The 27,724-nt window shown below is 41.3% G+C and overlaps 2 protein-coding genes across 2 annotated transcripts; one reads left to right on the forward strand and one right to left on the reverse strand.

Moving 5' to 3' along the window:
- The first annotated feature begins 11,871 nt into the window (after positions 1-11,871).
- cdc23 (CDC23 (cell division cycle 23, yeast, homolog)) lies at positions 11,872-18,238 on the forward strand. Its single transcript, XM_026181469.1, has 16 exons — positions 11,872-12,043; positions 12,472-12,544; positions 13,587-13,724; positions 13,861-13,903; positions 13,994-14,099; positions 14,204-14,336; positions 14,550-14,727; positions 14,830-14,927; positions 15,132-15,213; positions 15,382-15,535; positions 15,664-15,783; positions 15,896-15,971; positions 16,074-16,135; positions 16,263-16,341; positions 17,539-17,658; positions 17,742-18,238. The coding sequence occupies exons 1-16, from the start codon at positions 11,931-11,933 to the stop codon at positions 17,892-17,894; spliced, it is 1,728 nt and encodes a 575-aa protein (XP_026037254.1). The 5' UTR covers positions 11,872-11,930; the 3' UTR covers positions 17,895-18,238.
- Positions 18,237-26,147, reverse strand: kif20a (kinesin family member 20A). Its single transcript, XM_026181466.1, has 19 exons — positions 25,962-26,147; positions 24,720-24,894; positions 24,141-24,251; positions 23,928-24,047; positions 23,596-23,734; positions 23,300-23,475; positions 22,979-23,072; positions 22,525-22,737; positions 22,030-22,141; positions 21,862-21,936; positions 21,612-21,755; positions 21,148-21,316; positions 20,901-21,053; positions 20,588-20,727; positions 20,293-20,395; positions 19,980-20,178; positions 19,802-19,893; positions 19,560-19,697; positions 18,237-19,073 (listed from the first exon to the last, which is right to left on the reverse strand). Exons 2-19 carry the CDS (start codon positions 24,882-24,884, stop codon positions 18,696-18,698), a joined length of 2,721 nt encoding a protein of 906 aa, XP_026037251.1. The 5' UTR covers positions 24,885-24,894; positions 25,962-26,147; the 3' UTR covers positions 18,237-18,695.
- Positions 26,148-27,724: the final 1,577 nt, after the last annotated feature.

A 27,724-nucleotide genomic window follows, 5' to 3' on the forward strand; every position in this document is an offset into this window, starting at 1 on the left:
CAACATATGATTGCAGGTCACACAGTGAGTTTCGCTTGTGTAATGATGACAGCATGTCTTCATATCTTACAGCCACTTTTAGCACTTGTTTGTAATTTAAGACAATGAACTTGGCAGTAGTACAGTAGTGCATTGTATTTCCTTGCTGGAGTCAAAGACCTGTCTTTTAAGCCATGGGATGTAAATGGACGGCAGCACAGTGGTTAGCACTGTTGCCGCACAGCAAGAAGGTTTTGAGTTCAATTCCACCATCTTTCTGTGTGGAGCTTGCGTGGGTTCCCTCCAGGTACTCTGGCTTCCTCCTACCGTCCAAAAGACATGCAGTTTGTGGGGATAGGTTAATTGATCGATCCAAATTGCCTATAGGTGTGAATGTGGGTGCAAATGGTTGTCTGTCTCTGCGACAGACTGGCGACCTGTCCAGGGTGTACCCTGCCGCTCACCCTATGACAGTTGGGATAGGCTCCAGCACCCCCTGTGACCCTGAAAAGGATAAGCGAATGGATGGATGGATTTAAATGGACCACTGCTTACATATATATTTACTAATTTCAAGTAGATGTGGTACATAATACTGCGTTTTAACCCAAAGTTGGAGGCGTAGCATCATTCTCCAGTGATACAAGGTAATCAGCATTATTAACTTAATTAATCAAATCTTACTCTTTAACAAATAAAAATCAGCATGTAGATGATGGACAAGAACCTCAGCTCATTTGACTGACAAGTTCTACATGCATAATGTTAAAATGAATACAGTTCTCTCTCTCTCACTCATGCCCTACCAAAAAACCCTGCAAGTCATTATTGAGCAATAATTAAATCAGAATTTACAACAAAAGCTCAGTCTTGTGCTGTCGATTCATCTTGAGTAACAATAACACATTGTAAATGCAGAAAACAGAAACAGGAGAATAGAAATTTCCCCTTCCCGATAGTACTGCATAGGTTTGTTAATAACCACATCATTGTGAAGAAGACCTGCAATTAATTTTAACTCCCTTAATAAATGAAAGATGCCATTCAAAATAATAAAAAAGACTTTATGTGCAGTTGTAGATCAAATGCTTTTTGAAAAAATTTAAAAACACACACATACATAGAAGTGCGTCGTCTGTGAAATCAGCTGTTTGATCATCTTAATGATTCTTTTTGTCCTCATTCACATCAGTTTTCAATTGTTCTGCTAAGTTTTTAATTAATTTGTTTCAAGGCCACTGTGTGCATTTAAGAAAATGAAACAAAGTGTGAAACGCAGAGAGAAAAAGAAAGTGGGAGAGAGATAGAAAGAGGGATGGGTGTTCTTTTGATTTCTAAATGAAGAAAACTTCCTCAGCCTTTAAAAGCTCAGTGGCTCACCATGTACCCACATTACAAACCCCAGCAGCAGTCTGAATTTGAGGGATAAAATAGTGGCATAATGGGGACTCTGCGATGTTTCTGTTCTCCTTGAACCTTGATGAGGTCTACACCATGCTGCTACTTCTGGACTTCTTCTTCTTTAAAAAAAAGAGCAGTTCACTGTCAGCGGCGGTGCACATATCTTCACGCACAACGATGTGCAATTTGACGCCTTGTTGCCAAAGAACTCATCAGAAGTGTCCCAGTTGAGCCGCAGTGAACATAACCCATTTTATACACTTAAAATAGTCCCCGCGAGGAGTAGCATGACATGGTCAGACAGTCCCAGCAGAATTCGCTGAAGCGAGCTTGAGTGTTTTGTCCACAGGGACATGTCATCTGTGGCTTGCCAGGGAACTTAAAAGGCGGGTTGGGGTGCTTAATATGACTACGTATGTTAACAGTGACTGCAACTGAGGACATGAGGTGAGTCATTTCACAAAAGTAGGCAGCGGCTTCCAGTAGGATGTATACAAAGGTCACGACAATGGGAATGAACCACAAAGGAAGAATGGACTTTGTTTGTGCTTCCAGTCAAGGGAATAAAATTGTAAAAGGCAGGAAAGGGAGAAACGGCAGCAGCAGTGCATAACCACGAAGCAAATAACCTCACCTTTAAAATTAAAGTCACTTGTCAACATGAAAAATTGTGTGGAATGGCGGAGTGTAAGCTCTGGTGCAGGTTTTCAGTCCTAATAGTTTGCAAGTAGTCCTGCTTACACTTGTTGGATATTAAATGTTTTTCCTTTCGTGTTTAATTCTCACTCTCGTCTATTTGGGGCTTTGCCAAAATTTTGAGGAAAGCCTTGTTGATTTGAACAATGTTTGGGAGCGTCCAGCTTAGGATCGCTAATGAGTGGCACACCAGCAGTGAGGTTGAAGGGGTCAAAGACGCAGCTGCTGAAACAAGAAAAGTCAGATCTCTAACAGCACTGAGTGCCTCAGGAGGAGATGAAAAAACAAAACTTTAAGCCCTTCGTTTACTGATGTTTGGTGATTTCACATACTGGTTCGAACATTAAGTTTATTATCAGCTGAGATCCTCATCGGTGTCTAGTTCAGCAGTGGAAAAGGAACACTTAAACATTCAAATTAACAGATAAAAGAATTTAATCTGTTAATTTTGTAGCTTTTAACCAGCAAGAAAAGGGCTGGTGATCATATTAATAGTAATAATATTATTGTTGATCTCTTTTTATTAATTATCAGCACTGTGCCACTTAGCGGAGGGAAGAGAGAGAGAGAGCATAGCCCAATTATAAATTAGTAATATTTCTTCTGGGTTTTATGGAGGAAAGAGAATTGATATCAGAATTCATGTATAAAGTCATGCGTCATAAAATATTAAATAATGTATATATACATAGCCTTGGGCGCAGCAACCCATCATCTCATCCACATTCTGTGCTGCCATTTCTGAATTACATCTGCTGATAATTATATTTGAGGGGCTTATTACATGTCTAGATTCATCTGCACAACATAATCCTTGAGTTGACCAAGGACCCCTTCATGTAAAATTATTAAAACCCGAATATATAAAACCGTTACTCACTGAAGAGGAGCACAGTTGTTCTTCTATGTGGTTAAAAAATGAGGTAGCGTGTGGTTTAAATCAGGGGTGACTCAGACTGGTTTAGTATAATTTGTGGAGACCATCTGGCTACGTCGGTGCCACCAGCTAAAGTAGAGTTTCTCACAGACCACGAGAACAAATGGTATCACGTTACAGGATGTAATAACAGCAGTGTAAAAGCCCATTACTGACAGAGACTTTCCATATGAATTTTGTCAGTTACATGTTCCCAGTGGCCTTGTGGAGTTGTTTAAATGGGAAGGGGGCGGGACTTGGGAGGGACTTTAGAGGTGGTTGCATGTAACACTAGAGTTATTGTGTCTGTTCCTGGCCCTCACAGCACCTGTCCCAAAAGGCAAATTAATCCCACAACCAAAACATATCCCTCTCTCTCTTGCTGTGCACAGACATGACACATCTGTCTCAGCCATTATCCGTGGCGTGACATGTTGCTGGGATACATCACATGACACCTTCACATGGAGGATATAGTTACTGCAGCATTTGGTCTCACATCTTATGCATGATGCTTCTTTCATCCCCCCCCCCCCCCCCCCCCCACACACACACACACACACCAGCTATCTCCTCATATGACCTCACTCAAAACACTTTCTTCATAGAAAAGTGTTGTTGAGAGTTGTTCATGACACGGCACTTGAAGACGGAACAAGGGGGGGAGAAATAAGACCTTGAAATTGCTTTGGTATCATGAAGTGAATAGCACTCTTTTTCTTTCTTTGGAAGGTGTGCATTTCACTATCTTGTGGAAAGAAAAAAAAAGACCCAGAGCAAAACCAGTGCGTGACTATATCCATGTGGTGCAGTGCTCAGTGCTCAGGTGGTGGCTGCCCTGATGAGACATGGCTGTTGGCTGTTCTCAGTCCAGTGAAACAGCATCATCAGTGGCCAATCACAAGGTCCTGCACACGACCCTGAAGATCAAAACCACAGGGACTGAGCGTGTCTGTAAAGCCGCTTTTCACGCTTACTTACATAAATGTAACAGATGTACAAAAGTGTAGAAATGTTGCCTTTTTTTTTTTCACCCAGCAATATGTTGTCTTTTCTTGCCTCAGACATTCTTGGCTGATAATATTTTCAAGTTCCTATTTCTCTTCTGTACCGCTGGAGACAAATCTACTCCACCATCTCCTTTGATATACTGCCTGCTGAAAAGAAAAATAGGAGTGAGAAATAAGTAATAGATTCTTTCCTGGGGAAGAATACATAGCTCGTGAGTGGGAACACATAAAGAACTTCACATTAATTGGAACTCTTTGAACTTTACATTTTGAAGGCAGTAGGCTATTTGTTTTATTTATTTTATTTATTCTTTTTTTTTTTTTGCAAATAGAAAATTGGTACTTTTCAGCTCTAAATAAAAAGACTTGCATATTATGTATATTTTAGGTTAGATAAGCGTGTATTATATGGATAAATAAATGACTAGTCTCAATGTGAAGGTGCACAAACAACTAACAAACCAGTCATTATTGCCATATATTCCCTTTCAAATATCATCCTCACTGCCCCATACCTGCAGCTAAGGTGTTTTGGATGTTTAGGTAAAGTAGGATCGAGGCAAGAAGGCAGGGAAAAGACTTCGGAGATGGTTGTGTGCATAACTGTGGAAGCAGGGAAAAGCTGAGTAGAAGGAATAGACTATACGGACTGTCTCTGCACCTATTTCAACCTGCTCAGTGAGCCATGTGCTCAGTCCTGTAAACTGCAGTGCTGCTTTATTACTTTGTCAGTCTCCTTAAGTGGCTTTTGCACTGTGGAAAAAAATAGGGAGACATGTCTGACAGAGGATGTCCAACAGAGAGTGTAGAGATTACTGGAGACACTGCACCGGGAAAAAAAAAAGGGAAATTATATTTTGCTGTTTTGTGAGCACCGTATCTTCAGCCTTGCCAAGTTTTTTTTCTTCTTCTTAATGTGCTATAAGCGTTGTATCAATCCGAGCAACCAGAATCACGCGGCACTCCTGCGGAGGGCTTTAATCTCACTTTACTGTGCCCATAGTTAAAACTGTTCTGTCATCTTCTCATCCCCCTAAGGAGTCCTGAGGGAGCGGAGACAATTTATTTCTCATACCAAATCCCAGTTCAGTTCTTTTAATAAAATTCAAGCAAGTAATAAAAGACATCTCAAACACACCACTCTTAAGCTACCTTTCAGAAAAGGGAGGGTTTGGATGGCTACGGTCGCTGTCTGAATTGCAGGAGAATAATGATGATACAGGGAGATAATTTCACTCCAGCACTTTCCTGGAAACTCAAATCAAAATAAAACGTATTTTTCATTCCTTTGTGTGATTTCCGTAACGATTAAACCTCACAGTTTTGCAGTGAGTGAGTGAAAATTTGGGAATTTGGGAATCCAGTTAGACAGTGCCACCTCTTGGCAAAAATAGGCACACTTTTCTTCATGCGGTCCGTACAACTGCCAGAATTATGCTCACTGTACAATTTATCCATGCAAAACCAACTGACTCAGTGTATTTGTGAAGGAAAGAACATAGAGGGGAAAAGGTTTCACCATAAAAACAACCACGACACACAAAAAACATTCACACGTTCTACTGGGACAAAGGTGTGGATGTATATATGTTTAATATTTATATAATATTTCTATATATTAAGCTTTTATGTATTTAATAACAACAATGCAAGGACTAAGATCTACACTCAACTTAAAGATAGGAACTAAACTACTGCAGTGAAACATCATTTTGCTGCAGAAATGATTGCCTTGTCTACTTTACCCTGCAATACACTGGCGTCCCATTCAGTTTGTACCCTTTCTCTCCTCCTGCAGGAGGGCTGCAATAGACGCCAGCCCTCCTGCAGCCCTGGATTTTTTTCTGTCCATCCATCCATTCATTTTTTTTGAGCAGTAAAGTTGTGTATTGGCTACTACTGTTGTCTTACAGCAGGCAAGTCCTGGGTTCAAATCCATCATCCCACCAGGGCCAGTTTGCGTGCTTTCCCTGTGTCTGTGATGAATGGTTCCTTTTCATTTCAAACTGAAATACGAGCTGTTTATAAATACCAGATCTATTTATTCATTACAGCGTAACAAATGTTAAAGAGGAACATGTGAAAGTTTATCGATCCCTCCTTGCCCACTGTTGATGCATCAGCCTGTGTGAGGTCTGTCGTGAGACTGCATCTTTTCGTCTCCGTGTGCACAAAGCATGGCATGAGAAAAATCTTAGCGCTTGAAGAATGACCTTTCTTTATGATCAAAGGGCAGTTGGCAGGTTTCATGTTGGTTTTAGCGGCTGCTCAGAGTTGGTGTACTATTTCAAGGGTGCATGCTGGTCATGGATTTATTGATGGTGCTCAAAACTCTGTCATTAGTTAAGTCTTTGGAAAAAGTGGCTTTAGATTTCCACTAACTTACAACTTTTGAGCTTCAGCATGAGGCAAGCCACACTGCATTTGTAGTTGAAAAAGCTTCCATTTTTATTTTGTGAGTCTCCGTGTAATACCTAAACCATTATGTGAATCGTTAGATTTTAAATTAGGAAAAAAGAGTAGTATAGATAAAAATTCTGCGCCAGTACTCGTGTGCAGCGTGGTGGAAATCCCAAAGCCAGTGACACTGCTGATTTTGACAGACAAGGACATGATGAGCTATGTCAGCTCTGCACCAGTGAAGCGGGGTTGAGCACAGATGCCAGTGACAGGAGCTGGGCAGGCAATCAAGTAACATTCATTATTGGTACAAGAAAGAACCATAATGATTCTGCTCTTTTCAAACTCACTGCTGACTTAGATATTGCTGCAATAAGTAGCTATTGTTTCTCTATAATAAATTGCAGATTTTAACAGAGCAGTGACAGGATTCACTGGAGCATGAACTTGGCATTAATATCCCCATCAAAGTCTTCAATACAACTGATGCACAGCAAATTAATCTGAGATTGATCCTGATTTCTATCAAAGCTTTAATTTTTTTCATTATAATGTTACTGTCTGTGTAGTAGAAGAAAGTCTAACCAACATCATCCTGTCATTCTCAGGGGAAAGCAGACACAAAAGAAAGAAAGATTTTTAAAAAAGCCTTCAGGTGTGCAATCAGGTCATCATTAAGCAGAGAAATTAGTGGTTAAACCACTGTTGTGCAAATGGCCTAAACTCTCACTGTGACTTGATGAAAATATTTAAAAGAGATGGAAAAGCATAAAGGTATGCTTCTACTCAGGGACTTTTAGGATTAAGCTGAACTCTAGTGTTCAGTCCATATTAGTAAAGAAAGGCATTGCACGCTCACATTTGAAAACACAGAGCTCATCATAATGATTTGATTGGACAACAAACATCCCAGTGTTTTGTTCTAATTTCCCCTCGCATCAGTTGCTTTAACTCTGATCCTCTGGGGATGCTACCCTGTAGAAATCGGGGATCAATCCACTTCATAGCAGGGTTAAGCCCGGGTTGGTGGTGGGGATATTTGAAGTTCTGAGTGTGAAGTAGCAGTAAGCTGTGGGCCAACAGAGCTGTAAGCCTTGAGCTAACAGGCGTCTCAACCAACAGCTAAATATAGAGTGAAAAGTCCTGATGATGCTGCGATGTCTTCATCCAGTATTTGATTGCAGACATGAAAGCAGGGTGGTACTTCTCCCAATTGTATTTAAAAACCAATGAGCATCCTGGACAGCAGTACTCAATGTGATTGCTACAAAACAGTTGTGAGATGGGCCTTTATTAGTTTAAATACCTCATTTTTTATTATCTTTATTTCTATTACAAACAGCCTTATTTATTTAGACAAAAAAGAAACTGCCTCGAAGCTTCCTATAAGACGAGGTAGCCCTTACAGAGCTGCACTGGCTCGGAAAATAAGTTACTGTGTTTAAAATAACAGCTGCGGTGCACTGAGTTGCTGAGGTAACGCAGTTAAGGTCCTATTCAGACTGCCATGACTCCGGTGCATGCGTTGGCAAGATGATATTTATGGATCTTGACATTATTAATATTATTTAAATGGCTTAAGAGATTTATAAAATGATGCATTGCCCTTTCGAACAAATAATAATTGACTGTTTAATCATTTCACCTGCAGAGCAATCATTCAAAATAATATTACCGCTGTTATGTACAGTGTCATTAGAGGACCACGAATAAATTGTTGCCCTGGGGTCTTTTGGGAGGTAAATGGAGTCATAATTTTTTTATTAAATTAATTGATCGAACACATTTTTCTTTAGACAGGGTCTTTAGTGATTTTTTTGTTGGTGTATCATTCTTTACTAAAAAAGAACATCTTGTCCCTCATTATAGCCCACAGGGTTTTCTTGATGTCATCAGCTGCTATGAAAAATACAAAACATTTGATCATCACAGAGATTCAAACTTCAGACATATTGATCTGTCCAGGTAGAAAGCAGAAACAATAGTGGCTTTATTTCACTTGCTTTGATGGAAATGAATGTGCGGGTGCACTTGAGAGGCAATAACAGAACAACATGCAAAAAGGAAAGTTTTTATTTGTTTTTTTAAGGTAGTAGCCACAGACCATCCCCCTCTCTTTATCCATCCTGGGTGATTTTTCTCTAGTTTTGCTTTTTCTGTCAATACTGTGAGCATGAGAGCGGCATTCTTGTTGCACAGATAGCCTCACTCCTCCAGGATATGTGCCATCACAAAAAGGTTTGCTGTTTCTCCTAGTGCAGTGTCAAGAGTGTGGAGGATACAAGAGACGGGCCACTACATGAGGAGAGCTGGGCAGAGCATCAGCTTAGCTCCTTTGTGCAAGATGGAACAGAATTAGCACCACCAGAGACCTACGAAATGACCTCCAGTGGCCCTCACGTGTGCGTGTTTCAGACTGAACTGTCTGAAACAGACTCCATAAGGGTAAAATTAGTTCCCGGTGTCCTTTGGTGGGACCTGTGCTCACAGCCGAGCACCATACAGCTTGACTGACGTTTTCCAGAAAACATCAGAGCTTCAAGGTCCCACCATGCTCACACTGCCCTCGTGTGACAGATGTGAAATGGTCTTGAGAAAGTGTGTAAACTTTATGCTGCCTGCACCATTTAACCTCAATCCATGCATGTTTTTGGACTGTGGGAGGAGTACTGGGGAGAAATCATGCAGACATGGGGAAAATATGCATCTCCACACAGAAAGGCCCCAAAAATGGACTTGAACCCAAAACCTTCTTGTCTGGCATTAGGTCTAGTGGTGGTCTCGTATTCTTGGAAGGTCACATACACCACAACATGTTAGCCAGCAATATCCTCACAGTTTCTAGGTGCTGGGATTAAATCCTCATATCCACTGTCAGTGAGCCCTGGGGTCCTGCTGGTACAAGACAATGCCAGGATTCATGTGGCCAGAATATGTAGGCAGTTCCAGGACAGTGAAGGTGTTCAAGCCACTGACTAGTCTTCATATTCATCAGACAAGAATCCAGCTGAGAACCTCTGATATTACTTATCGGTGCCTCCAACACATTAAAATAGTCCCACAAACTGTCCAGGAATGGAGAGACCTCAGAACACCATCCACGTTTTCAACCAGACCATGCTCTGATGTTGTGAGGAGTGGTGATATGTGTATGATTACTGAGACGGATTGTGAAACAAGTTGAAGGGCCATGTGATTTCAATTTTTGGTAAACCTCCAGTTCTTAGCAGGTCTTAAAATTACGTAAGCAGGAAATAGAACCTGAAATTTTTACTTACCTCCCGAAAGACCCCAGGGCAACAATTTATTCGTGGTCCTCTAATGACACTGTACATAACAGCGGTAATATTATTTTGAATGATTGCTCTTAGCCTGATAGGCCGAAGGACACTGTCTCAGCTAAACTATGGACACGCACACACACACACTTACACTGATAAGCACTCACTCATCCCCCTCCCTTTCCAACGCCTTCGATGCTTGTGCCCTACCGGGGATGATAGCAGTCAACTGGACCAGCACAGATGCTGCAGGACCGGATGCGCTGTCTACGCCGGCTCTCTCTTACCCTTTACCCGCCTCTGTTGCTTGTCTCGTGTTTCTATGGTGTATTGATAGTCATGTGCTTTTGTGCTGAGGTGTTTTTTCTTTTATCAAACTGTTCTCCCACTAGGAGCTCAGTCTGAGTGGAGTTTTTTTTCTCCTCCTCTTACCTCATGTAGTGTATTTTCGTTGTTTTTTTCCTATCAGCCTACCTTCTGACATGTCTGCCCAATGTGATGTTTGTGTAAAGTTGGTCAGAAGGTTCCTTTGTGAGTGCGCATGCGCCATTAGCGTGCTGCCTGCTGTAACCCCTAATTTCCCTCGGGATGAATAAAGTATTCTGATTCTGATATGATTCTGATTCTGAAATGAACTACATAACATGACATGTAACAGCATTTCTTTATTTGTTTGACAAAAATGTTGCCAAAATGCAGAAATATTGTATGTCTAGGTACAGAGTAAATGATCTTCCACAGAAATTAAGAGATTAAATAGCATCCAGGTGCTTCTAATCAGCTCTTGATTAACTCTTGATTAATCATCAGCAAGTGTGAGCACCTTTATAAAAATCAAGTCTTGGCAGTTTGCTGCTGAGCATTCAGTGTGTGTTAACAGAATGCCAAGGAGGGAAGATCTCCGCAGTGATTTTAGCGAAGCAATTGTTACTGCCCATCAATTTGGGAAGGGTCATAAGGCCATTTCCAAACAATCTGAACTCCATCATTCTACATTGAAAAAGATTATTCACAAGTGGAAAACATTCGAGACAGATGGCAATGTTCCCAGGACTAAATGTTCCAGCAAATTCGGGATCAGACCATGAAATGGTCAGAGAAATTGTAAAAAAAAAAAATTGTAAAAATTAAAAAACAAAAAAACAAGAGCTACACCTCAGACTCTACAGCAGGCTACAGCTAAAGCCATTAGCTTTAAAGTTCATGACAGTACAATTAGAAAAAGACTGAACAAGTATGGTTTTGATTGCGAAAGAACATGAAAGCACAGCTTAGGTTTGCCAAATTGCATTCTGAAATGCTTGACCATAATACAGTGCCAAGTCTGATGAAAACCAAACACAGCATATCAGCACAAACATCTCATAACATCTCCACGGTGGTGGAAGAGTGATGATTTGGAATTGTTTTGCAACCACAGGACCTGTGTGCCTTGTAGTCACTGTGTCAACCATGAACTCCTCTGTATACCAAAGTATTCTAGTGTCAACTGTGAGGTCATCTGACTGAATGGCAGAAAATGATAAGAATCAAGGTGTTGCAATGGCGCAGGAAAATGTTGTGGTGAGACAGTAAGGGTGGTCTTTGTGCAAAAACAAATGCCTGCAAACCTCAATGAACTCAAACAGTGGTGGAACGAGTGTGCTAAAACTCCTTCAAAATAACGTGAGAGACTGATTAAGTCATACTGAAAAAGATTTCTTCAAGTTAATTTGCTATTGCTGCTAAAAGTTGAACTACAAACTATAAAACCATGGTGTGTAATTAGTTTTTCAAATACCGCTTTGCATTTAGCATTTTATTTTGTTATCATTAATCTTTCACTCTCTTCCACAGAGTGCCTTTTATCCTGCCTTCCTCAACTCACCGGTGGAGACAGATGGCTGTCCCTCCCTGAGATTTTTTCCTGTTAAAAGGAAGTTTTTCCTTCCCACTGTCGCCAAGAGCTGGCTTACTGGGGGTAGTGTGTTTGTTAAGGGTTTCTCTCTATAATTTCAATTCTTCTTTGCCTTGCACTATAAAGACTATATGTTGTTGTGATTTGAAGCCATATAAATAAAACTGAATTGAATTTTTCTCATTTTAAAATCCAGGACAGATCCATTTTTTATGTCCTGTAACGTGCGGTGGAGATGAAGCCAGCCGCGGAGGTGTGACAGAGAGGGTTTTATTTTGGAGGAAAAGCGGAAGAGGAAGAGGGACAGCCTCTTTGAAACTTCCACCAATAGCGTACTTGCTTGGTAAAATATGAAAATGGCGGCTCTCTGTAGTGAGTTTGGGGATCTGTTACAAATCAAAAAACAGCTAATATCGGTGATATCGCTTTGCAAAGAAAGAGGACTTTTACACAGCGCAAAGTGGTGAGACTCCCAGTGAATAATGTGCCATTAGCTGGCTGTCTTTTTGCTCTTTACAGTAAGCGTTGACGTCTAGTTACGTGTTAGCTGCGTTAGCACTGATAAAAAAAAAATCAGTCTCTGTATTAGCTAGCTGTTTATTGCCGTTAACTTTGCTGTCAGTGTCACCTTAAACATAAGCAGACCGTATATGTAGATTTACTAGTTGTGTTGACAAAGTCCACTATGTGTAACGTCAGTGTTGCCTGTGCCTGAGGTATAACTTGGTTCAGGTCGTCTCTCTAGTCAGTTGTTTTTGATCAGTAAATTAAAACTGGGGAGTTTAGATGAATGGAAATAAACGAACTGATGTCAGATGAGGAAGAAATCTAATGCTAAATGTTGCACTTAGGTGTTAATATTAAAATTGCGGTTGTTCCTTTACATTTTAGGGCTTCTGAATTGGCATTTGCTTTGGATCCTCTGCCAAAGGATGAACTGCCACCAACATCCCCTTTAACAGAGGTTTGTAAAACTGTCATGATTGAGGACCCTTCTGGGTTTCAGTTGTTACTGATGTTTCTTTTTCTTATTTCTTCGTTCTTTCACATGCAGTACAGTTTGTTCCAGTTCTTCATTCGTGTCTGTGAAACGGTGCAAAATTGTCACTTGTAAACACGTGTTTTATAGCTCCATTATTACTACATTACATTGGAATCTGATATGTTACCTGTGGCATGACTCCCGTCTTGTGGAGGACAACCCTTAATGCTTTATGGCTCAGGTCTAGTTTTATGTTTGGACTCCTCCAGAAATACTAGTGCAAGTGAACTGCAGATCCAGAGTGCTTAAGGTTTTGCACAAACCGGTCCGATGTCGTGCAAACCTCCCTGGAGTATTATTTTCATAGAAAAATCGACACCCTGGTTGTGCAAGAAAATTGAACTCTAGGCTCATCAGTGAGTTTTAATGCCACTGGAGTATAATCGAGATTTTAACTGGGTGTTAAAAGGTTAGTACATTTACTAAAATGGATCGAAATAGCAATTAGTAATTAAAGTGTTGTATTTGTTGTATTTTCATCAATGACACTTGCGTGTTTGTGTATACACTTGAAGGTGTAGAATCTCCAAATAAACCCCAGTGCCAGTGTCTATTGTGATAAAGGAAGAAGTCACTCAGTGGCATTGTGGGAACTCTGATGTTTTACTGTTTAGTTAACAGGTGTGTAGAACAGGAATTGGCTATATCAAGATTTGTCTGCGCACACAATCTTTTCAAAATGTGTTTGTCTTTAATTTTGATCGTTTAGGATATGTGGATATGGGTGTGGTGATAATTTTCATACTATACTATAATATGAATAAATAATGATCTGGAATTTATCTAAAGTTTGATAAGAATTAAAAGACAATAAAGACAGACAGATTTTCTGGCAGGTGGCAGAATATTATTTTTCACATGTGTATATTGCCCCCTGTTGACAGTTCTTGCAATGTAGATATTAAGATGATCTTGTAATAACTTAATGATGTTATTCAAATGGCTCTTATTTGTCATCATGCAGGAAGATGCACAAGACCTGGATGCACTTACACTGGCCAAATCATACTTTGACCTGAAAGAATATGATCGTGCTGCTTACTTTCTGAAAGGCTGTCGCAGTCAGAAAGCTTATTTCCTCTATATGTATTCTCGCTATCTGGTAAGATTCTGTAGATGTCGAGCATGCCCACGTCCTTTTGATCCTTCCTTTTTATTTCATAGGAAGCCCGATTTTACTTTGATCGTTGCATTTGTAACACATTTTGTCATTGTCCTTCTGTTTTTTCTTTTTTCAGTCGGGCGAGAAAAAGAAGGATGATGAGACTGTGGACAGCCTGGGTGAGGAATTCTTCTTTTAGACCCATAAAAGATAAAAATGAGGAATTGTATTAGTCTTTATAGCTTATTTATATATTTTCTGTGTTTTAGGCCCTCTGGAGAAGGGTCAGGTGCGCAATGAAGCTTTGCGCGAGCTAAGGGTCGAGCTCAGTAAGAAGCATACTGCAGGAGAGTTGGACGGCTTCACCCTCTATCTGTAAGATTGCTCCTCCATAGTGAAACACATTACTGCCATTATGCAGACGTATACAGTGGATTACTTACAGATGATATCATGTTTGTGTCTGTGTGAACACACAGGTATGGAGTGGTTCTAAGAAAGCTGGATCTTCCGAAAGAGGCCGTGGACGTGTTTGTTGAGGGAATACATGCACTTCCACTGCACTGGGGCGCATGGCTGGAGCTCAGTAACCTTGTCACCAATATTGAAATGGTAACAAGCCTTATGTTCTGACACACAGAAACTGTGGAAACTGATAGCATTTATTTCCATAAGCTAACTCACCAAATCCACAGCAACAGTTTCAATTAAAAAATCACTCCTTTTTTAAAAATAATTTTAAAATACAGGGTCCACATATTCAGTAAATGTTCAGAAATATTTCACCTTGAAGTGACTCTGTCTGCTTCTACCGCTTCCCCTCAGCTGAAGTCACTGTCTCTGCCAGACTGCTGGATTAAAGACTTCTTCATGGCCCACATGTACACAGAGCTGCAGATGATCAAAGAAGCATTGCAAAAATACCAGAACCTAATAGAGGCTGGCTTTTCGAAAAGTACCTACATCATCTCACAGATTGCTGTGGCCTACCACAATATCAGAGGTTTGTTTTTTTTCTCTACTTTTTCAGTGGAAATTTTGAATTTCTGATGAATGGCATGTAAGCGGGCCTAGTCTTACAGCACGCTGTCTCCCCTTCTTTCAGATATTGATCAAGCTTTGGCTCTGTTCAATGAGCTGAGGGAGCAGGATCCGTATCGTATCGACAACATGGACACATTCTCAAATCTGCTTTATGTCAAAGTAAGTGTATGCCAATTGCAATGTGAGATCTGAAGAACATTAGTCAGTAATCAGTATGACTGATGTGGTTTGCACAAAGACATGGGGGCCAGTTTCTGTATTATTTCAGTGAGGGGTCAAAGGAAAAAAAATTGTAGAAAATAGGAAAGTCAGTATCATAACTGAAATTTTGTAGTGTTGCTGATTGTAATCATGTTTCCACAGAGCATGAAGCCAGAGTTGAGCTATTTGGCCCACAACCTGGTGGAGATTGACAAGTACAGAGTGGAGACGTGCTGCGTTATCGGTAAGCATTGAACTAATTAGATTAGAGGTCACCGGCTGCAAGAGGACGTTACTTATGCTAGTTTTAAAACAAATGGATCGTTCATTATGTACATGTAATCCATAATATATGTTGTAAAAGAAAACTAGTGTTTCCTGTACTGCAGTAAGTCGTGTGTCTGATCCACAGGTAACTATTACAGCTTACGCTCTCAGCATGAGAAAGCAGCTCTCTACTTCCAGCGGGCCCTCAAACTGAACCCTCGCTGTCTCGGTGCCTGGACACTCATGGGACACGAGTACATGGAAATGAAAAACACTTCAGCTGCCATTCAAGCCTACAGGTCAGTCTGGATATCTCATAGTCGCGCTCAGCATCTGCATCATCAGGATGTATTTATTATCAGGTGACACAGGTCTGGAGGTTTAAACGGATTTATGATTTTAGTCTCGTGTCCTTTTTCTTCCTCAGACATGCCATTGAAGTGAATAAGCGAGACTACCGTGCCTGGTATGGTCTTGGTCAGACATACGAGATCCTCAAGATGCCCTTTTACTGTTTGTACTATTATCGAAAGGCTCACCAGCTCAGGTTTGGACTTAAGCTAAGCAGATGATATTTCATGCTGCTGTTATAAAGAATGGACGGTTTTTGGAAGAAAACTTATACATATATATAAACACTTGTTGTTTTTTTTTCTCAGGCCGAATGACTCTCGCATGTTGGTCGCACTGGGTGAAAGCTATGAAAAACTGTCACAGCAAGCCGAAGCCAAGAAGGTACACATCTACCCATTGCCAGTAATTAACAGTAGTTTCTGTAGTCAGTTCCAAAGCTTTTTTCTTGATTCTAACTTGTGTCATGGATTTATTTTTGTGAAGTGTTACTGGAGAGCATATTCTGTCGGAGATGTAGAGAAAATGGCTCTGCTCAAACTGGCAAAGTAAGTGTTTATCACTATATTGAGCTGAACAACAGTGCTCTGAAGAAACGAGGCTCTGATCTGCTGCTCGATATTTATTTTCCTTTTTTATATATTTATTTTTCTGGTTGTTTGTTATTTTTGTTAGGCTCCACGAACAGCTGAATGAGTCTGACGATGCTGCCCAGTGTTACATGCTTTACATTCAAGACATTTTCTCTTGTGGGGTAAGCACTTTAAATTAAGCTCTGACACTCATATTCTCAGGGTCTAGGATTGCGATGATTTGCTCTTTCAAGTGAGATCACGATGCTTCAGCTTGCTATTATTATGTATTAGTTATTATGCATTATTATTAATTTGTTTCATGTGATAGAGCCTGACTGGCAAGCAAAGATGACTTGGTAAACTGTAATCCAGGTTTTGTCTCCCAGCGTCACTGAATGCAGCATCCTTTCATGTTTCTTCCCAAACTGAAGGGGCTTTAGATCCAGTCTATTAATGCGTGTGGATTTGGAATCGGCAATCATTAATGGGTTTCATTTTATCTACTACAAACAAAAATGGGCCAGCATGTTTCTTTTCCTGGGGACCAGACAGAGTTTTAGACGGTAAACAAAGGCCAGATCTTGAAAAAGGCATTTCACTTTTTTAAACTGTCTGGTTTACAGTGAAAAGGTTCATTAAATAAAATAATCCCTTTAAATGCTATATCAACTTTAGCCTACATCCACACAGTGTCTGTCTGATTATCACTGCTGCGCAGGCAACTGATTTAACACAATGTTTTATGTTGTAAATATTGACTCCAGACAACTGTTCAGCCGTCATCAAAATCCAGCATTACCCTTACAATACATGATCATAAATATGAAGGAAATCCAATTATGCTGTTATCTAGGTGATCTCTATAAACAGATTCTTTAATATAGAGAAACTGTTGACAGTGTTTTGAACATTTGGACAGGCTTCAGTTGCATGCAAGTGAAGCCTGTGTAGAGGAACGTGTCACATGACTAACATAACTTAGCTATTGTTCTGCAACAATTTAGCTTTTAATACTTTGTGTGTATTAATAAATAATGTCCAGAGCAATGAAAATCTTGACCCAAGTATTGGTTAAATTATTAGAAGGCCTCCAAAATTAGCTGTTGCTCCCCCCCAGGGCCAAAGCCAGCAGATTGAGTTATCTCTGCAAGCAAAAACAGACTTAAATACCAATGAAATACAGAAATGCATCATTGCATCAGTTCATTTTCTGCTGTTTTACTCGTGTGTTAATTAGCCAAATGGGAACAATTAAGAGGATGACATCGGTGGCTGGAGGTTCCAGCCCTCTGGCTCTGTTTTTCCCACTTGTGCTCCAGGTCATGTGTTGCATTAATATAAAGGAATATAGTTCTAACCAAACTAAGTCTTGTCAGGAACAACTGGAGCATGCTGAGGTGAGCACAGCCCTGCGGTACCTGGGCCAGTACTATTTCAAGAACAAGCTCTATGATGAGGCATCCCTTTGCGCTCAGCGCTGTTGTGACTACAATGACGTAAGTGTTCCTGTACGATTTGAGCATCTTGTTTTAGTTGCTGTTGTGTGGTCGGTACTGATCGGTCATGCCTCGTCTTGCAGGCACGTGAGGAAGGAAAGGCTCTGTTGCGGCAGATCTCACAGGTCAGAGATCAAATCGAGACACCTTCAGCAGACCTGTTTGCACCACTCTCAAACAACAACACTCCAGTCAGGAGGGTGTCTCCCCTGAATCTCATCTCATTTACACCCTGACACCAACTCTCTTCTTCATTGGCTTAAAAAAATATGGACAATTTACCTATCTTGTGACATGAAACTGCTCTGAAGGTTATCTTGACGAGGGCTGCGTTGGAATTTACATAAACTGCATTTGTTTTTGTAAAACTAGCAATCCTGACCATTTTTGTCCAGCCCATGACATTGTCTTTGCTGGAAATGTGAAAACAATCAGCGTACCTGCAGTAAGCACTGGACAGGTCAGTATGCACGGTGCAGCATCGCATACAGTAAATACCCATTTCTTGTTTTTGGTAAGGTTTAATGGTCAATAGTGCAATACTACAAAAAGAATCCCAAATAAAATGTTCAAGAGCAAACAGACAAGATTAACATGTATATATGAATGAACGAACACACACACACAGTCTAAAGTTTACAGCACAGAGCATACAAATGGGAATTTGACTTCTCACTTCATTGCTCATCGGTACGGTTTATGTGTAAATAGTTTACAGCAGTCTTTGCAGGGACTGACTGGAAAGGGTAAAATAATTTACTACAGTTTTAAAGCATGATTATATTCAGGCTGCTCAAATGTGTTTGTAGGATTTATATTGAGTGGTGGAGGGAGAGTACAGCACAAAGGCACAAAGTGGAGTTGCAGAGGCAGAGCAGGTTGATTAACACACATGCACTATTTTAACCATACAGTCACTAAGCAGCTTTACCTCAGCTTAAAGCATTAACAGTTCAGTTGATGCCAATAATATAGTTAAAGTAGAAAAACATAAAAAAATATTATAAAGACAACAGCAACTTAGTTTGCTTTAAAGTTCAGTACTTCCCCCTGAGATTACGAGGGGTGACGACCGGACTAGAAAGTGGAGATGGCTGACGGGACCGCAAAATCCTTGAGGAGGGGGTCAGATTTGCATCCTCGGCAGCACGGGTGTTGTATTTACGTGTTGGGGTGCGAGATGGGAACAGAGACTGGAAAAACTGTCGTTTTTGCGGCGGACGGTTTTCGGGGTCGCTCGGTGCGCCGGCGCCACAGCCTCTCCTTTTGCAGGAGCCCGGCATGCTGGGGGCAGCAAAGCCAGACGGGGGCAGCTGGGGAGGGAGGGACTGTGTTTGGGCCAGGGTCTGCGCTTTCCGCCTCAAGTCGGCTTTGACCAGCATCAGGTCGTTCTGGAGCTCCATAAGGATCTGGCCCTGAGAAGAAGAAGTCAGTTGACAGGGGGTGAGGTTAGACAGGAGCAGAGAGGGAAGGGAGGGCTGTTTAGTTTCAGAAGGTGAGGCAAAAAGCAACAGCTAAACATGCTCTAGCTCATTGACAGCTTTGTGCAGATGTTAGAAACCTTGTTTTAGTTTAAAATCTGCCGGTGCAAGTGAGTTAGGAGAAGAAAACGACAGTTTAAAATGAGAACTGCTCATAATATAATGCAGGTTTTTTTTTTTTTTTTTAAAAAGAGTTCATGCATTTTATCCTCACAAGCTGCTTCTAACTAGGAGGAAAAAGCGCTTTTAAACTCTGCACTGATGGAAATTTAACATGCAGTTTGCAAAATGTGTTCAATACTTTCTCAGCTGTTGCAGAACACAGAGGGCTGAGCACCCTGTTAAATAATTTAAAGAAAATCTTAGTTTACAAGTAAAACTGAATGTGCAAATTGCACACTGCACATTGCTTGACTCTACCTGTTTGGCTAAAGTCTCATCTGCAGCTGTTAAAGCGTGGCGCAGCCTCTCCCCTCCTGTGTTGCGACAGCAGGCTCTTTCACCAGACTGCAGATCCACCCCCAGCCTCTGCAGATTGAGGCGCAGCTGACGCAGGTTCTGTTGTAAAAGACAAGAAATATATACACACATACAAATTTTAATCTTTCAAACAGTCCAGAGACTCACATGCAGCAGTGAGTTTGTGTAGAGCATGTACTGACCCGCTGACCCTCCTCCAGCTTGCGGTCAGCAGCAGAGGTGAGAGTGCCAGCACTACCTGGCACTTCTAGCTGCATCTTAAGCTTTGTCACCTCTGCACAGACAAACAGAACAAATCAGTCAGCCATCATGAACAATATCCTTGTGCATATAATCAGAAATCTTCCAGTCAGACTGTACCTTGAGTCTTGGTGCACAGCTCAGTGCGGCACTGGTCGAGTTCAGTGCGCAGTCTGCCGAGCTCATTCTGCGCACTGACGCGCTGAGAGCGGCGAGGGCCCTCAGAGTCTCCAGGTGGCGCCGTCATGGGGGCTGCTTCATTTGCCTTCTTTTTTTCCTCAAGAGCAGCAGACAGAGCTTCAATCTCCTGATCACGTTCCTGGGAGAACGGAAATAAATTTGGTAGAGATTCAGCGAGAGCATCGCAAACAGTTGCGAATGCTTAATTTGCAGAGAATGCAAAGCATTACAAACTTTCAAGTCATTAACTGACCTTTAGCTCCTGGGTGTAGAATTTCTTCAGGTGTTTCTGCAGGCTATTTATCTTGTCTTCATACCTCTCTTCAATGAGCGCCCTCTCAGCATCCAGTGTCTCACTACAGGGTGAGAAGATATAAAATGTTGCTATATGTAGTCATTACAAAAACAGTTAAACAACACATTTCTCCCAAATCCCTGCCAAGAAAACACTATTAGATGTGCCTACTGCTCCTTACCACTAAAAAGTATTACAAAAAAAAAAAGCCTTTAAATTGGCATTTCAGATTCAAACAAGCACCCACACACACCTGAAACCATCTTGCATTCTAGAGATGACCTCCATCATCTCAGAGACCACCTGCTCTCTCACATTTGCTTCTAGGACTTCTTTCTCTTCCCGCTGGCGCTGCACCTCTCTCTTCAGAACATCAATGGCCTGCAGCAAAGCCTTAATGTAGAACAGTCGGCTGTTAGAACAATAGATTTTTGACAGTTTGACACATTTAAGATGTTACGGTTACTTGGTTTAAGTAGTGTTTCAAAATAAAAGGTTGATTTATTTTGTCAGTGAAATAAAAGTGCTTAATATTTAGGTGTTACATAAAAAGCAGAGGATGTTACCTTAGTATCTAACATGGTGATATCTCCATCGTCGACATCACTCTCATCCTCTTCCTCCTCCATCACCGTGCTGTCATTACCATTTCCTGTTGGATCACGAAGTAAAGACAGGATGTAGGCCACTCTGGTCTTCGTGGACGGGCCGTGGACGAGCTTAAAGAAGAGAAACGGCACATTTGATTGATCTCACACAGGACGCAAAACTAAACCAGCCACTCAGGTACTCGTGTACAAATGAGTTTCTTACTTGGGTAGCAATAGCAGAGAATTTGAGGGCCTGGAGGGTCTCGTCATAGATGGATGCACATGGATTGATGTTGACCACCATGGTGGAGGTTCCTCGCCCACAGAAGAAACCCTGCAGGACACGGGTCAGCTTACTGTCCCTGAAAGGCACCACTTGAGGAGGCCGTGACCTGTTGATGCAGTAGGAAAACATTAAAACCCATTTGGTCATTAAATCTTTATATGTACAATAGCAAAAAACAAAAACGCCCTAAAAGCTGTAAAAGTTGATTTAGTGCAGGAAATCCACACGCCATAAATTAGCGGATCAATAATTTAATTACTGCAGAAGCTGACGTGAAGAAAATTTATAGCAATTTAGCATTTTCGATCTTGAGAGCAGAAAAGCAGTAAAAAGCTCCACAAGATGATCTGTTTCAACCATTTCTCTAATTTACTACACCACCTAAACATTTTAAAACGTACTTATTGCTCTGGTTGTGCCTCAGGGCAGCAATGCAGCGCCCCAGTGTTAGGAGGGAGGTGTTAATGTTGTTGGCCTCCTTCATCCTCTCACCATTACGCTGATCTTTACAGCGTTCGGACCCAGCCAAATCACACACAGTCAGCCTAAAAAGGAGACAGACTTACATTATCACCTTTACAAACTCTAATCAATATAAGTTAAAATGACCCAAAACTGAAATCAAGACTGGGTAATTAAAAGCCAACTTACTCGCTGATGTGCATGGCCTGGCCTGAATTTGCTCCAGGGTGGACGTGCAGGACACGGAGGGAAAAGATGCTGTGGCTGTGTAAGTGATACGTTTATGATCAGAGTGTCCACAAGTGTAACTCAAATTAAGGTTTCAATAGGTAAACACGTCATTTAACATGCTCCTACCTGCGACTGGAGTTCTGGTTGAGGTGAGTGCTGGCGAAGCTTTGGTTGCGACGCCCAACTCTCAGAATCCTCCAGGCTTCCTCGGCGCTGCGGATCTGGATCCAGGTCAGGTCTGATACAACAGGAAGAAGCACAATGTGGTGCACGTGAAGGAGCTGCAGCAGTAGTTACACATGCTGTTATGCAGGAAACACATGAATTAAGCTAACGTAGTGTTCAAAGTCGTGACCATCTTTTGCACAGTTCTTTATTCATGCACTCATTCATTGTGGTGTGTTGTTGCACTCCCACAAACACAAAGTCTACAAAGACTGCAGGTAGAGTTGAGGAAAATGAAAGAAGCAATTTACAGTTTTTAAACATCATTTCCTGCCTGATGAAGCGTAACATACATCAGATGAGAGCGGCTGCCTGGTGGGAATGAGCCTCAGGAAGTTCAGGCCAACATACTTTGATCTAGTTTTAACTCCATTCCTGTGAATGAGCCACTGTTACCTTTCACGTAGGGGTTGCCCTGCTTGTCGTCGCTTAGCCGCAATGTGACTCTCTTCCGGGGCTGCTGGGAGGGCGAGGCGTCCAGTAGGTCGTACAGGAACTCGTTGTAGATTTCATAAAAGGACACCCAGATTGAAAACTGCACTCCTTCCTCGAGATCTTCCCCTCCGCTGTGCGACAGGCTGTCCGGCTCCAGATAAACACTGTCCGTGTCTGCAGAGGCAAATTAAAAGTCACATGTTTGTTTTGTTTTTTTAAGGCAGTAATGATTTTAATATAAAGAAAGCAGTGTTTAAACTGGAAATTGGTATGTGCTGCACAAACAACGCTGATGTTGACTTCTTATATTGTAAACAGTGCTGTGTACTCATCAAACACCAACTATTCTACTCCAAATACAGCATGTGGTGCGTTTAGCAGAAAATTGACTCCATTTAGGAATGAAAATCCTCACCTTCCAGCTGAGTGCCAAAGGTAGTGGTAGCAGACAGTCCTCCGATGCCACTATCCCAGCTTGTGGTGGTGCCAGTGCAACGAGAATTCCCATCCTGAAATCCACAAGAGGAAGGAGAATCAGAAGATGCATAATTCATCTGCAGGAAAACATTTAACCAAGTAGCAGTCTGCAAGGAAAAGAACATGCCAAATATACCAAAGTGTAGTCACATACGTTTGGAGCACCACAATGTCCAAATGCATCCTAAAATTCACCTTGTTGCTACAATGTGTTCCAGAGTAATGCTGTAAGGCCTTTAAAAGTCATATTTATGTTTACCTCTTTGAGCAGAGAGTTTCTGCGGATTTCCTCTGCCTTGACCTCATTGGCACTGAGCTGCCTCACATCCTGGTATAAGACAGGCTTCAGGTTCATGCCACCGTACAGACGGCCCTGCAGTTTCCTAAACAGGGACACTAAAGCCCGGGGCAGCAGGCCTGCCTCTCGACCGCTGCCTGCAGGCCAAAGTTTGACAAGCATGGTTTATGTTGTGCGATTACATAACGAACAAACCTCATAATTAACCCTGGGATTTATGTGTCCAAGTAATATCTGCAGAACAGAAAATAACTCACCCTGAATGGTGTACGTCTTTCCAGAATTGGTTACACCATAAGTGTAGAGAAGTCTATTTTCTCCTCGAAGCACATCGTTTATCATCGCCTTCATTGTGCTCTCATAAAACTGTTGCTGCGCTGTCTCAGGACCAAATATCTAAGGGGACATTTAAAGAAAGAAAAAAAAAAAAACATCTTCACTGGTCTGTTTCACTCCAGCATTCTCATTTTCTTCAAGTTCTTCTCTGAAAATATTATTACGTGATTACTACAGTTTTTTTCTGAATGGGTTTTCAGTTTTGGAAACAGTATGTTTAAGTAAAGAGGAGCTACACATACGACTCTCCTACCTTCGTGAAACTGAACTTGTGAATACTCGGAGTGATGCCTCGTTCTGCTGCTCTCATGTTCTGAGAGTCATTTGGAGCTTTAAGCAGCAGGGTCTCTTCGTCTTGGATAGCCACACAACCCTAAAAGAAAAACAAAATAGACTCAAGTACAGTTTCAGAGTATTGAAAGCTTTTATCCTAGAAGAAACAAAAATGTTGACCTTAATGTCTTACCTGCTCTTCCCCTCTGGATCTCTCCGTGTCAGTAAGTGGTCGGATGCGCAGGAAAACCTTCACCCTCTCGGTGGCCCCTTCATTGCAGCTTTGAGATTTCACTGCTACTTTCTAAACACACAAGCATCTTTGTAAATGTTTTGATGGTAGAATGGAAAAATATTAACACCACCAAACTGCAATCCCAGGGTTTAGAATTTTACATATTGCATCTCGCTCTACTGCAATACCCATCTGGGCTTTTAATGCCTATTTAAGCCTGCCAGACTGAAGAAAGCAGCTGTGTTTAAGAATCAGAGAGGTATAGCAAGTGAACTGGAAAAGTGTCAGAATGATGTAGTTTAAACAGAATGTTTCCCTGCCTCCCTTTCTTTTTTGGGGGGGCTGTTATTCATCTCCTCTGAAGGAAAAGCGAGGTATGAAATTATGGCTTTGAAAAACAGTTACACCTCTGGCAATATTGATCAATTATATATATAGACACACACAAAAAACAAAAAAATCTCATATAGATTTGTTCTGAACATGTTTTGTTATACCTGAGGGACATATGATTTTTTTTTTTTTGGGAACTCTTACCGGCCCTGTAATGGATGGCCTGGTGTCCAGGCCCGGGGAAATAACAGAGATCTCTGGTAGACGTGGTCTGGCCAAACCTCCGTGCTCTGCTGCTGTAGATTCAAACACAGCCATTTCCTCCTCATCAGAGGGGCATCCACACGGAGATGACAAAGACAGCGCCATGCCCGTCTATCTGTTCCAAGGATAACACGTTTTCATTAGTATGTAGTAATTCTATTAAAAGGGGATTACAAAATGTTTCAAACATGGGCTTGACTTAGGGCGTGTGCACAAGTCACTTTGAAAGGATAATATAGGCTTGTGTTGGAAAAAAAACAGCAATATACAACATAAAAGATGAAAAACTAAACACACTCACACAAGTGTCTGTGTTGTTTGTAATAATGATGTAATGATGTTATTCTCTGCTCAAGCATTTCATTGCTATGAATTAGTTAAACATGGGTGTGTCGTCATCAAACAAGCTGACAGGTAAAGGAACACTAGTTTACTGTTTAAAGCCAAATTGAACCTGCTTAAGTAGTCAAACAGGAAATATTTCCCAGGCTTTCACCAGACCAGGCAAGTTTGGCATTAGTGCTGATCAATACAACTGCTCTACAGCAGGTCCTGTCATGCTTAGTCTTTGTAGCTATTACGATGAGCGAGTTTAGAAGTCTCGGTTTTTCAATTTCATTCCCTTTTTTTAATCCAAATGGTATTTCGTGTTACACTGAGCAGCATTTAAAAAGTATCAAATCCACGTTTAGCATTCAAAAAAAAAAAATCACTCGAGCCATCTTCACCTTTCACTGCTTGTTACAGCAAGAAGACTTTGTGCTTTCAAAAAGTGTCTCAGCACTGAGTGCAACTAAAATAAAAACCTCAGTGCTGAACCTTTACATGTGCAAGTAGCCATGTTTAGCCTCCAGTAAGCACGTAGTAAACGGAGCCTATATTGCAGTGAATTAAACAGTCACTTTAATGTTTATACTAGCTAACATACATTTAATAACAATGATTTCTACTACAAGTACCAATATATGCTAACAAAGAGACTTGCTTCCTGGTTTTAAATGGGAAAATCGTGCAGTCACTCAAAACCAAAAACAAGCACACAAAAAACGTAGATATTGCATTTAGCTTAACACACACTTACATAACTCCGTCAAACAGTTATAGTTACAATCTAATATTATTTTTGTAACTATTACGTTATCTTGTTTAACGTCGTATTGCCCACGTTTAAGTAAAACTCACTTTAACTTTCCTGGAATGTCCAAAATGTGCCTGGTTTCCTGTAAGCTCGTTAGCTTAATGTTTACGATAGATCGCCAAAAGCCAACGTTGAGGTAAAACTGTATAAGTTCAACAAACCCTCCTCGTCTCGAGCTCTTAGCACCAGCTGAGCCGCTTTACCCGATTGCTTTTTGGGTTTTTGAACAATGCGCTTCCCCACAGGGAGAGTCGCCGATTGGTTAAAGTGTATCGCCGTCTTCCCTTTGATTGGTTAACAGGGCCTCGCATGGCGCATGGGCTTTGGAATATGACGTCGCGAGAGGGGGTGCGGCCAGGATTTTTGGTCGAGGTGCCATTTTAGTAGGCCAAACAAAGCGAGCGAAAGCACACGAATAATATCCGCTATGGTTCGTACTTGCTGTGTGATGGGTTGTAACGTTAGATCGCACGACCGGCAAGGGAATAAGCTTGAAAATGGGCTGTCTTTTCATTGTTTCCCCACCTGGAAGCAAAACCAGGGAGCTCATGTGTCGGATGTTACCAAAAGAAGGCGTATAGCCTGGATAGCAGCTGTGAGACGAGCTGATATCCAGTTCTCTACCATCCCCAGATATCTGTTGGTGTGTTCCAGACATTTTCATTCGGGTAAGTTCTAAATAAGTTCATATTACTCTGTATAGCCTATTAGTTTTATTTCGCTCTGAAGTCATAGCAAATTAGAACAAATATCTCAATGTGTGATTTTGCAGGACTGCGTTCTATTTATAGAGTTGCTAATTACTTAGCATAATTGCAGGCAAACCAGCCTATGAAATGGATGAAACAAATCCTGACTGGGTTCCAACGCTATACATGGGGCACTCCGAAATCCCTGCTTCAAACTTGGACCGTCACAGACGACGAATGCGACGGAAGCAGCAAAGAGCAGCAGTCGGAGGTAAATACAACTCCCACCAACATAAAAAAATGCTCTCACTGTCCGGTAATCAGCTCATAGCTTTTTGATGAGTCATGCACTTTTAAGTGGGCTTCTGGTGAACATTTGCCTTATGCACTCATTGTATCTGACAGGCTTTAGTAATGGAGGAGCAGAGTGTGAAGGTGAGGCCTGCATAGACGTTACATGAAGAGCTGCCAGAGATGGACATGACAGAAGACCGACACCTTAATCACCACGTGATGGAGGCTGTGGCCAAGAGTGGAGGCTGAGGTAGTAGCAACAAATGTAGAAAATGGAGATGGGACAGAGAGAGATGCAGAAGCTAAAAGACAGCCGATGGATTGTGTGTGCTGTGAACAGAGCAGAAATAAACCAGCTGTTGGAGGAGAACAGAACGCTTGAATCACAGTTGAAAAAGACAGCTGAATGAAAAATGTTTTAAAGGATGACACCAAAAAAGTAAAATATTATACTGGAATACCTTGTTTTGCTATTTTACTCTCCTTATTCAACAATGTAAAAGCTTTCCTGCCAGCATCAAAGAAACCGTGGCATTTCCAAATGCTTTTACTCACTCTTCCGCCTTACATTTGAGTGAAGTGAGTGACTTTAAGTGAAGTCCATTTGCAGCTGACTCCAGGCAGAAGTCTTTATCCTGTGCATCCAATGCCTGCTTAATGCTGTCCGTTGTGTATTTAAAAGGACACTTAATCTCCAGGCACCACTCCCCACAACAGTCACACATTGTGAGATGCTCCAAGTTCAAGAAAAATTGTGTTCACAATAAAACTGCATAAACAAACCTGCAGTTTGTAGTGATGTGCTGCAATTTTTTGGGTGTAGG

This window comes from Astatotilapia calliptera, chromosome 10, assembly GCF_900246225.1.
Source record: "Astatotilapia calliptera chromosome 10, fAstCal1.2, whole genome shotgun sequence".
Classification (NCBI taxonomy): domain Eukaryota; kingdom Metazoa; phylum Chordata; class Actinopteri; order Cichliformes; family Cichlidae; genus Astatotilapia; species Astatotilapia calliptera.